Source organism: Hibiscus syriacus, unplaced genomic scaffold (assembly GCF_006381635.1).
Source record: "Hibiscus syriacus cultivar Baekdansim isolate YM2019G1 unplaced genomic scaffold, ASM638163v2 tig00116996_pilon, whole genome shotgun sequence".
NCBI lineage: Eukaryota > Viridiplantae > Streptophyta > Magnoliopsida > Malvales > Malvaceae > Hibiscus > Hibiscus syriacus.
This window is the reverse complement of record NW_024063512.1, coordinates 1,453,642-1,464,964: the sequence shown is the minus strand read 5'-3', so window position 1 is coordinate 1,464,964 and position 11,323 is coordinate 1,453,642. Positions and strand designations below refer to the sequence as shown.

Below are 11,323 nucleotides of genomic sequence, written 5' to 3'. Positions count from 1 at the left end.
CGGATACCCTATTTCTTACCTGATCTGCGTCTTACCAGAAATATGTCGGGCTCGGGAGTCGGTTACGGTCAAGGAAGGATTAGCACCCTTGAACCGCCCTTTCGGTACTACGTAATTTCCAGTTGTCTTAATTAAGAAAAATAACAAGTTAAATTAAAAGGTAAAGTTTCGACCCCAATTACTTACCCTTTATTGATTTGAAAATATCCTTAAAAAATCGAGAAATGTGTTAGATAAACAAGGTAAATAAAACAAATAAGGTAAAAGGGAAAAATAAAATAAATAAAATAAATAAATAAGATAAAGGAAAAACAATAGTAAAGTAATAATTATATATAGTAATATTTGAAAAAGGAAAAATATATATATATGTATACATCAAAGTATTAAAAAATAGAAAAGTTACCCTCTCACTTCACCGAAAGTGAGGGTCTTTAGTCAGAAATAAGACAAAAAATGGGTCCTCTACGTTAGTAATATATAATATAATGTTTAATAATAATAATGATAAAGACACAAGATTTTTTAAAAATAATATAATAATAATAAATAAAAAAACGAAAATAATATATATATATATATATATATATAAAGTTATAAGATATATTACGTAAATAAAAAAATAATCAAATAAAAATAATTAAGAATATATATATATTAATAATAGGTATATAAATCAACCATTAAAAGTATAAAAAATATATGACTAGATAAAGATAATTACAATATATATAGTAATAATAGACTTATAAGTAGAATATTAAAGAAATATATATATATATACATATAATAATAATAACATAAATAATAAAAATAAATGAATAAAATATCCATATAATAAATAAAGGGACTAATATAGATTTTTAAAAAGCTCTTCCACTCCTTTAACCGAAAATCAAACCGGTTTTTCAAAATAAGCCTCGGGGTAGATCTAGGTTTGAAACTTCGAAACCCTACCCATTTTGGTCATCAGCGCAACCCACGTTTTGGGTTATTCGAACCAAATCTCAAGAAAAATAACGTGCACATGCAAAAGAAAGAAAAAAGAAAATGCTACCTTTTATTTCCTTTTCGAATCCTTTACAATAGCTTTGCCTTTGTATCCTCCCGTGCTTTCCTCTATGTTTTGTGTGTAAATCGTGTCTTACAATGGTGAGTTACAATGGCTATTTATAGTGCTTGTGGATCCTATCTTTAGGAATTTAAATCTTAGTAGGACTCTATCCTATTTTTAGGAGTTTGAATCCTAGCAAAATGTTATCCTATTTTTAGGAGTTTGAATTCTAGTAGGACGAAAAGGTGTGTTGACAATAACAAAATTTCTAATTTTTAATTTATTCATTCAACTTTATATGGTTTCTTTATTTCTTCAATTTATTCTTCATTTTAAGTCCATTTTTTACAAATTTGAACAACATGCTCTCGTACTACTATAGATTATATATGTAACTTTAATTCTTAATTTTTAATTAAAAATATACTTCCTTTTTAAATTTAATCATTTAACTTTGTATTATACTTGATTTAATATTTTGACAGTAATTATTTACAAATTCTTTCTTCTTACCAATTTCTTACTCTCTTTTACTCCATTAATACTTTACTCTTAAAATACATTTTTTGAAGTATAATATTATAAATATATTTTATAATTTTATATTATATTTAATATATTAAATAACATTATATTGTAAAAAGTATATGAAGAAATATATATATATATATATATATATATATATATATATATATGATTAGAAAAACTCAAAAAATTGAAATCAATAAGTAACTTAATATTATAATTAAATTTATATAAAAACTAAAATAAATTAAATCGATTTAAATTTTATAAATTTGATTTGATTAAAAAATACAAATTAAATTTAAATTATAAAATTCGATTCATAAATTAAAATAACTTAAAAATTTTCAATTATCGCCCACGGTAACACAAAAAGCGCCTCAGCGGCAGAACCCGCCTGCAAAGTGTCTTATCACTGTCCTTTAATTGGTCCTCGTTTTGATTTCTCGCCTCTGGTCATTGAATGATTACAGGAAGTCGAAAATACCCCTCCTTTCGCGTACAAAAAAGGGCACCCTTACGGGAGGCTTTTTGTCTTTTTGTTCCAATCGTAGCCTAAATAACTAGACGGTAGGGTGAGGCTGTTACTGTACACTTCAGCTGTTCAAGAGCAACAACAAGTACACGCCAGCTAAGCTGCCGAATCCACGGAGTTCGTTACTTTTTTGTTTTCGACTGTTAAACATCCATGATTAAATTACATTGACGACCTGATTTAATTGATGAACAGATTTAGCCTCTGTACTTGAGCACACGTGATTATGCCATTTTTCACAACTTCCTTTTCTCTCACCGAAACAAGGGATTATATATAATGCGTCTTTGATGGCACCGTCTTTTGAAATTGACAAAAGAGCCCATATTATTTTCAACAATTATTATCGATTGTATAATTTGTAAAATTAAATATGATAATATTTTAGATTAAAATATGTCAAAAATTAATTTTAGGTTAGATCATCGTGCAACAGAATTACTCGTAAAAGCATATAGAATTGTTCCGAGTTCTTAGAATATATTATAAATTTTAAAATTTTGTGGCTAAAATATAAATATCCAAAACATTTGGTAACTATTTTTATGTTATACCCTATTTTTATTTCATTTAGGTGGCATTTGATTCGCTGGAATCTCTTAAAATTAGAGAGAATTGAAATCTAATTCCACCACTTTCCCATGTTTGATTCAAAATTTTAAAGGGGGAATTGGAATCTAATACCATATAGGGAGGGAAAGTAAATTTTATCTATAACATGATGTAATTGAAATCTTTGGAGGAGGGAATGTGAAATTTGACCATACTACCCTCATCATCTTTAGGTATTCTGGTCGGATTTTTTTTAAAAAAATTCAGGTTCGGGTCGGGTTTTTTAAAGTTTGATATTCGGGTCGGGTCTGGTTTTTGTAAGTGTGATATTCGGGTCGGTTTTTTCAAAAAAAATTCGGGATTGGGTTGGATTTTTTTAAAAATTTTATGTTCGGGTCGGGTTCGGGTTTAGGGTGAAAAATACCCGACCCGACTCGACCCAAAAAAATATATAATTTTACCTTATATATTTAGGAATAAATACAATAATACCCCTCTCTATATAATTTTTTTTCAATTAAGTCACTGTTTTTATTGAATAAAAATATATTTTTTATTATTTCGGGTCGGGTGAAACTTTATTTTGGTCGGATTGGGTCGGGTCTCGGATGGATGTTCCATTGTTCTCGGGTCGGGTCGGGTGGACAAAAAACCCGACCCAACTCGACCAATGGCCATCCCTAATTGGGATGATTTTAACTTATGATATTTATTAGTATGATTTTTATAATTTATTAAAATGAATAATTAATCAATAAAATAAAAATTTAATATTTTTAAAATTTTTATAATATATTACTATATGTAAGTTATAAAACAAACTAAAATTAAGTAAAAAAAAAGATAATTCTGTCATTTTACATTACTGAAATCAAATTCATCTGACATGTCTACGAACCAAATATAATATGAAATTAGATTCCAATTTAATTTTCTGTCAACCAAACATATTTCAAATTCAGATTCGTACAGATTTCAATACTTTTATAACCATTCTAGCGAACCAAATATGATCTTAGTTGTAATAATATTTAGAGGGGTAAATTATTAATATTTGGGTATAAAATGTGTAAATTATCCTCTTGCGGTTCTTTTCAGCTTTTAGCCTTACCTTTTTCCTCTCTCTCTCTCTCCCCCTCTATTCTCATTTATTGTTTCTCTGTTTACTTTGACGGGCTCCCTCCCCGCCAAACTGCTATTTCTCCGACGAAGGAAGTCTTGCTAGGCGGGAAACAATCTCTCTACTTTTGATAGTTTACTTTATTTGTTGAGCGTATCTTTTGGAGACTCGGATTCGGATCGCCGAGTTTGACCAGGTCCTGTTGAGCACGCGGCTCGTTGTGAGAATGTGGTGAGATTGGTTGACGTTTGATGCCCTGGTTTGATAGCAAATGCTCAAGATCGTGACATAGTTTCTAGTTTTTTATTATTGCGGATTTTGTCCCCCCTCCGGATCGTTTGTTTTGGTGAATTGCGGCAAAACGGTGGCGCGCAAAGAACCATTGCGGCATGAGATGGTACGGAAATTATTCTGTTGAGTTCTTTCTATTTTATATTTTTATGAAAATTTGTAGGGTTTTCCATTGTTCTATTTATTTTGTTTGTCTTTGTAGACATTGTTTTAATTCTGAAACTCGTTCTTAACTTTTTCCTTAGTTTTTCTGGTTTCCTACATTTGTTCTACATCTTTTGAAAAATATAGAAGGTAAAATTTGAAATGTGGAAAAGTTAAGTTTCTTCAATAAAAAAAAACTCATGCAATAACAACCGTGAATCGTGCATTTTGGATCGGACAAATTTTACTTGGATTTTTCCTTCCTTTTTATCTTTCATATCAGAACTATTTTCCGTGGAGAATAGGGATGATGGATGTTTCGTTTTTATATTAATAAGATAATTCACATGTATTTGTTGAATCCCCCCCCTTTCACTACGTTTTTAGTTTTTTTTAGAAAAAATTGGATAAAGTTCTTTTAAGTAATTTTATTCATTATTACCGTTGTTGCTTAAAAAGTTGACCTGGTAATACCGTGTATTATTGTTCAAATTGTCTTGTTTTTGATTGGGTTTCTGAATTACTCAAATTTTGACTTTATATTTGTGGAATATGTCATGTACGCTTAATTCAACTGGTCATAAACCTTTGACGCACGATTTTAATGGGAAACGTTGGTGGTTAAATTTAATCTATTATCGGGCCATTGATTTTATATAGATTCAGTCAACCGTCAATTTTCTTATGCCTTAGAAATTATTTTGGTTCAGATTGGCATGGGCTTTTTGCTTTCAGGTTCTCAGTTTTGGGTACCAATTGGTTATGCATGTTACTATTTTTATTCTTTTGATTATCATCTCTGAATGAATTTGGTTCTAAATTTCGGTTAATTTAATTGGTGGATGGAGAGTCTAGTCTAGTGCCAGCGACTGTAACATAGATGTAGTCATGTAGGTGCTGTTTCATTAACATTTATTGTCTATTGAGGTGTAGTCGTATATGCATGGACTGGATTGGGCACCCTGAAATCCAAAGTTCTTTGATTGTGACCACAATAGTTCCCCACTTATTTTTGGCAAGAGAATGGCACAAACAAAATACCTGGAGTATCAGATAAATTAGTTTTGTTAAAAGATCTTTTGTAATCTATGCTCTCCATTAGTCAAGCTGATAGTAGTTAAAAACTTAAAACTTCTGCAGAGTTCGAACTAATATAGCTAATTGAATACTTCGTAAACTGTTGGTGTTGGCTGTGTGCATGTAGTGTGTTGTAAATATTATAGCTACATGGACTTGCATGTAGATCACTTGGATATTAATTGGGTGCTGACACAATTGAAAAGTGTAATTTAACATTGTATATGATGAACATTTAGGCTAATTTTGTATTGTTATTGCGTGTTTCTCAAGTATGCTTCTATAAACTGATAAATGTTTTCTTTTTCTAAATGTGTTTATCTTCTTATTCCTTATAGGTGGAAGGAAGGGTGCGTTTATCCAAGGAGATAAAAAATGGGTTAGAGTTACTGAAGCGTAAAAGGCTTCAACGAATAAAATCAGAATCCATTTCTGGGGCATCTGATGTCGTAAATATGATGGCTAGAAGTGGAGGAGATGCTTTGAGAGTTTCAGCATCAAGTGGACTGAGGTTACAACGGAATGCTGAATCATTTTCTAGGTCAAATGGTGTTTTATGTGAGAAGGATGTCTTTTGTAAGCGCAAGGTTGATAAGTTTGACACTAGTGATCTAGAATGGACTGAGAAAATTCCAGAATGTCCTGTGTACTGCCCTACAAAGGAAGAGTTTGAAGATCCTTTAGTTTACTTGCAGAAGATAGCTTCCGAAGCTTCGAGATATGGTAACACCTTCTGTGCCTTTATTCTCTATCTTTAACAATTTGAATATCCTCCCTCTTGCTACCCCTAGTTGAAGGAATACGAAACATTATATCTGATGATATTACAAAAACCAAGTAGAAGGGATAAACATGTTTCGATTTTGAAAGAAATTTTTTAAAAATGGCCTCTTTACTTTTTTAATAATAAAAACTGAAGCATTTTGAGTATATGCTCTTAGGTATATGCAAGATTGTTTCCCCTGTAGTTGCCACTGTTCCTGCTGGAGTTGTATTGATGAAGGAGAAAGTAGGATTCAAGTTCACAACTAGAGTACAGCCTTTTCGTCTTGCTGAGTGGGATACTGACGACAGAGTCACCTTTTTCATGAGTGGAATGTGAGCTCACTCTCTTGAAACAGATGTTGTTTTTGTGCTTTGAGTTCTTTTTTCTGGTTTTGATGTTAGCATGACTTTTCAGAAATTATTCATTTCGTGATTTCGAGAAAATGGCGAACAAGGTGTTTGCTCGTAGATATTATAGTGCTGGTTATCTTTCTGCAACTTACTTGGAAAAAGAATTTTGGCATGAAATTGCTTATGGGAAGACAGAAAGTGTTGAATATGCTTGTGATGTTGAGGGTAGTGCCTTTTCTTCTTCTCCCAGTGATCCACTTGGAAGTAGCAAATGGAATTTAGAGGTGTTGCTTTCATATCTATCATCTCCAGTTTTTTTAATGCTTCTTGTAGGGGTTGTTTACCAAAGATAATAAAGTTTAGAGAAGGAAACTACAATAGCTTTATTTTGGATGGCTGATTGATCTCATTCGCGAGTCATTTTATTCTAGATTATGTTTCCTTTGTTCCTTATCACACTGCTTCATAAAGTGTAACAAGTTTACATGTTCGTATGTGTTGGATTGAAATCAAATCCCCAAGTGGTACTGCAAGTTATACTTGTGTGTAACCTAAAAACATCTCTTTTCCTGACAAAAAATGTCATAAAGATTTTCTCTGTTAGTAAGACTGGCCAGAATAAACTAAAGAGTAGATTTGGTCTTAAAATATAACCCTAAGAGATGCTATCGGATAATGTTGATACTATGACTTCATACATTGTTTAAGGAACAGTTATAACAGCCTTAACAAATAACAACCACTATGCTAGTTTGATAAATCATCCCATTAGTATCTATTTGATGTTATCTTAGATGTTTCCTGTTGCAAAATTGATTCTGTGAGGGTCCAACAGGGTTGATACCTCTATTTCATCACCAAGTTGCCAAGGTCTATTATAATTGGGGAAGTAGTTGCTTGTATTATTTATCGGTATTATTTAGATAAAGTTATGTTGTATAATTCCCAGAATTGTCCGTCTCTGTTCTTGCTTCCAGTTCTATTGTTTTTTATATACTTCTGTTTGATTTCAGCATTTCTCACGGCTTCCAAAGTCCACCTTGCGACTTCTTGAAACAGCAATTCCGGTATTGAAATGATCCTGATATCAGTTTTGCACTATATTCATACAAATAATTGATCTTCTCTCATGTGTGGTCCTGTTTGATTGAACTGATCTTTGTTTCAGGGAGTAACTGACCCTATGCTTTACATAGGAATGCTATTTAGTATGTTTGCTTGGCATGTGGAAGATCATTATTTGTATAGGTAACTGTTATCAAACATTAAATTCCTTTACGGTTATTTTCTTTTCTAGTATTCTATAAATAATCCTTATTAATTTTGTGGCAGCATTAACTATCATCACTGTGGGGCTTCAAAAACTTGGTATGGTATTCCTGGCCATGCTGCTTTAAAATTTGAGAAGGTTGTCAAAGAACATGTGTATGCCAATGATATCCTATCTGTGGATGGTGAGGATGGAGCTTTTGATGTGCTTTTGGGTAAAACAACGTTATTTCCTCCAAGTATTTTGTTGGATCATGATGTCCCTGTCTACAAGGCTGTGCAGAAGCCTGGAGAGTTCGTAATTACTTTTCCAAGGGCATACCATGCTGGATTCAGTCATGGTAAGTCATATTTACCTAATTTCTTCTTATTTGCGCATTCAGAGTTAATGAATTTGTTTCTAACTGTAATCATTTAGGTTTGAACTGTGGTGAGGCTGTGAACTTTGCTGTCAGTGATTGGTTTCCTTTGGGGGCTTTAGCTAGCTTGCGCTATGCATATCTCAACAGGGTGCCTCTCCTTCCTCATGAGGAACTAATCTGCAAAGAAGCTATGCTTCTCTATACAGGTTTAGAAATGGAAGATTTGGATTATTCGCCAGCAGACTTGGCCTCTCATCATTGCATCAAGGTTTCGTTCATAAAGATGATGCGATTCCTGCACTGGGCCCGTTGGTCTGTCTTGAAATCAAGGGCATGCACCAGTATATCCCCAAATTATTATAGAACAATTGTCTGCACTTTATGCAAACGCGATTGTTATGTTGCATTCATTAACTGCAGCTGCTACTCTCATCCTGTTTGCCTGCGACATGGTATTCTTTCCCGCATTCTTTGTTTTGGTAGTTTCCCTTGATAGATAGTTTTGTCTTATCATGAGCCTGTTTGCCTTCTGCAGATATCAAGTCCCTGGACTTCCCATGTGGGAGCTATTATGGTCTTTTCTTGAGGGATGATGTTGGAGAGATGGAAGCTGCTGCCAAGAAGTTTGAGCAAGATGATGCCATATCAAAAGAATTTGAGCAACAAGATGAAAATGGGAATGACTTGTATTTGTATCCACAGTCAGATAAGTTACAGACTGATGTAGAGGATGGATACTTCCCATACTGTGAGATTAATGTTGCTTTGAGTCCTGGGATTGATGCAATAAATGCAACAATGGGTGAACCATTAGGACATATATCATCTACGAGCCATGTCTCCAGAAAATTTCAAACTGAGCCAACTGACGCTTTCTCTTCTTTTGCCGCATCAACTCCTTGTACCATTTTGGAGCAAGTTAGATCCTCACTAAAAGATGTAAGATCCAACTCCCTACTTGCTGAGTCTCTTAATCTGACACATGAATTATATGTTTGTCTCTGCTTGAGCTGCTGCTCCTGCACTGAACAATTGATATATATTCAAAGCAGGTACAGAGGGTAGCTGACCAAGTAGGCATTAATGGTAAAAGATTCCCTGAAGAAGTCTCAGAAAATACACATGAATATTCTACTTCCTGTTTGTCACTTGAAGATCGTCCAAATATCCTTCTTGATAATGTTCGTGAACCATTTAGTAGGCCTATAATGGACGAAGACAGTGGTAGTTCTGATTCACAGATATTTAGGTTTAAACGGCCTTTTTTGAAGGTTGAAACAAGATTTGGGAATGACAACGTGTCATCAAAGAACCCAGAACAACAGGTTTAATTTTAGCTTTCCATAGTTATATTTATGTCTGTTATAAAGTTACCAACCAAATTTTCAGGGTTGCCTTTAAAACATTTTTTAAAAGCTATTCAAATATTCTTTAGATTCAAAAGCTGAGATTAGTTTAATGTGATTTATTCATGCAATTACTACTAGTTATTTGACTATGTAAAGAACCAGATTTTAGCTTTAACTTTTGACTTTTCATTGAGCCCATGGAAATTCAAGGTGTGACTCTAAGATATCAGGAAGTCCAGGGGTAATGGCATCAGTTACATAGAAGAACCGCTGTTCACTGACATCTTAAAGTCTAACCTTTTGCTTCCCCACTGAAAAGGGACAAAACTGATTAATGCCAATGATAAACTGTTTAGTTTCAATTCAAAAAGGCCTTATCCCCTTTTGGTAAATGTGTTGACATGACAATATTTTTAAGTATGAGAGTAAGAGCTATTGAGCAAGATTTCACATTTTGTTGTCCTTAAATTCCCCTTTTTCTTAATTTAAATATTGTGCTCTTACTTTGCCAGTGGCCACTTATCATTCTGTTGGATTGTTGTTTGTGGTTGCCCCCTATTATAGATATACTTTAGAATAAGCGTCTTATTACACATTTGCCTCTTGCTTTCTTGTGAAGTTTGTGATGGCTAGCTAGGGGGATAATAAACAAGCTTCTGATTGAGCATTAAATTAGTTACAGCCATTGATTATTTTCCCACTATTTTATATTCATTATCTTCAACTTGACTATTGTCCTGTCATTTTGTATTTTGCTTAGTGCTTTGCTTTTTTTCACTTTCGATTTTTCATGGGAATTTAGTTATCTTGTTCTTATGCCTTTTATTTATATGGCAGGGGATTAAGCGGCTAAAGAAACTCCAAGATAAAGGAAGATGTGAGCAATCGGTGCCATCTGCATGTTGTAGAAGTGACGAATCAAATCGCAATGTGAATCGCAGTTATTATTGTAACGAAGCTCCAAATATCAGTGTGAAGGACAGATTTGGAAGAGGCGCCCTTCCCATTCCCATTTCTATCAAGTATAAGAAGTTGGACCGCGAGGCAGAAATGAGCAGGCTGCAGGAGCACGACAAAAATGATAGGCTCCGGCAGGAGTTAGGGAAAAGCAAGAGGGAACCTCCTTCAGAGATTGGTCCAAAGCGCCTTAAAGTGAGAGGCCCAATATAATCTAGATTCAGAAAGCAGACTGGTTTGAAGTTGATAGACGTGCAGAAACTGATGGTTGGTAGTTGGGTTTGTGACCCTGGATCCTGATTTTAGCCAAGTCCATTCCTTCTAAATGGAGTTCTAACAGTAACACCGAAATTTTAAATTATCAATTCAACTCAGGGAAAGAAGCAGCGGAAGATTAACCAAGCTTAGGACATAAAATATTTTTATTTGTTGTGCAGGCCTCCTAAACTGGGGCAATTGCACGTCCTAGTAGTGATTCTTGCAGGACGTGTGTTCTCCCGTCTATGGCAGGAGAACCAACCTTAACGAAAAGTAGAATCCGGGTTAGTGTAATTTACTTTTGTTTTGTAAATTTATTCTTTTTAATCTTTTTCTGTTTCCCTGCTAGTTTCTTTATTCTTTGACTGTAACAATGTTGTAAACTGTTTAAATAAAACGGTAAGAGTAATGCCCCCTTAATTTTGTGGCTCGTGTATTTTGTTGACGTTTGTCTATCAGATAGTTTCTTTGTAAACTTGGATTGGATTGTGGGGTAATAATACCAAATGGGAAACCAACTTGCCCCATGTGGCAGTTGCTGCAACTTGCTGTGTTAGTAAGTTGCTTAACTTTGGGGGAATAAGCCAGCAACGCCCTTTTGCTGTGGTTGTTTGGAAGCAAACGGGCAAATGGAAGGAGAGTGTGTTGTTATAGTTTTCATGGGGTCTAGAAATGGGCCTCCTCTGTAGAATTTGTCTGGAAGCAATTTATGCG

The 11,323-nt window shown here is 33.7% G+C and overlaps 1 protein-coding gene across 1 annotated transcript; it reads left to right on the top strand.

Moving 5' to 3' along the window:
* The first annotated feature begins 3,868 nt into the window (after positions 1-3,868).
* LOC120193747 (lysine-specific demethylase JMJ706-like) lies at positions 3,869-10,960 on the top strand. Its single transcript, XM_039196188.1, has 13 exons — positions 3,869-4,183; positions 5,637-6,021; positions 6,240-6,396; positions 6,479-6,698; positions 7,428-7,481; positions 7,583-7,662; positions 7,747-8,024; positions 8,102-8,497; positions 8,581-8,984; positions 9,098-9,193; positions 9,230-9,370; positions 10,232-10,558; positions 10,594-10,960. The coding sequence occupies exons 1-13, from the start codon at positions 4,181-4,183 to the stop codon at positions 10,624-10,626; spliced, it is 2,574 nt and encodes an 857-aa protein (XP_039052119.1). The 5' UTR covers positions 3,869-4,180; the 3' UTR covers positions 10,627-10,960.
* Positions 10,961-11,323: the final 363 nt, after the last annotated feature.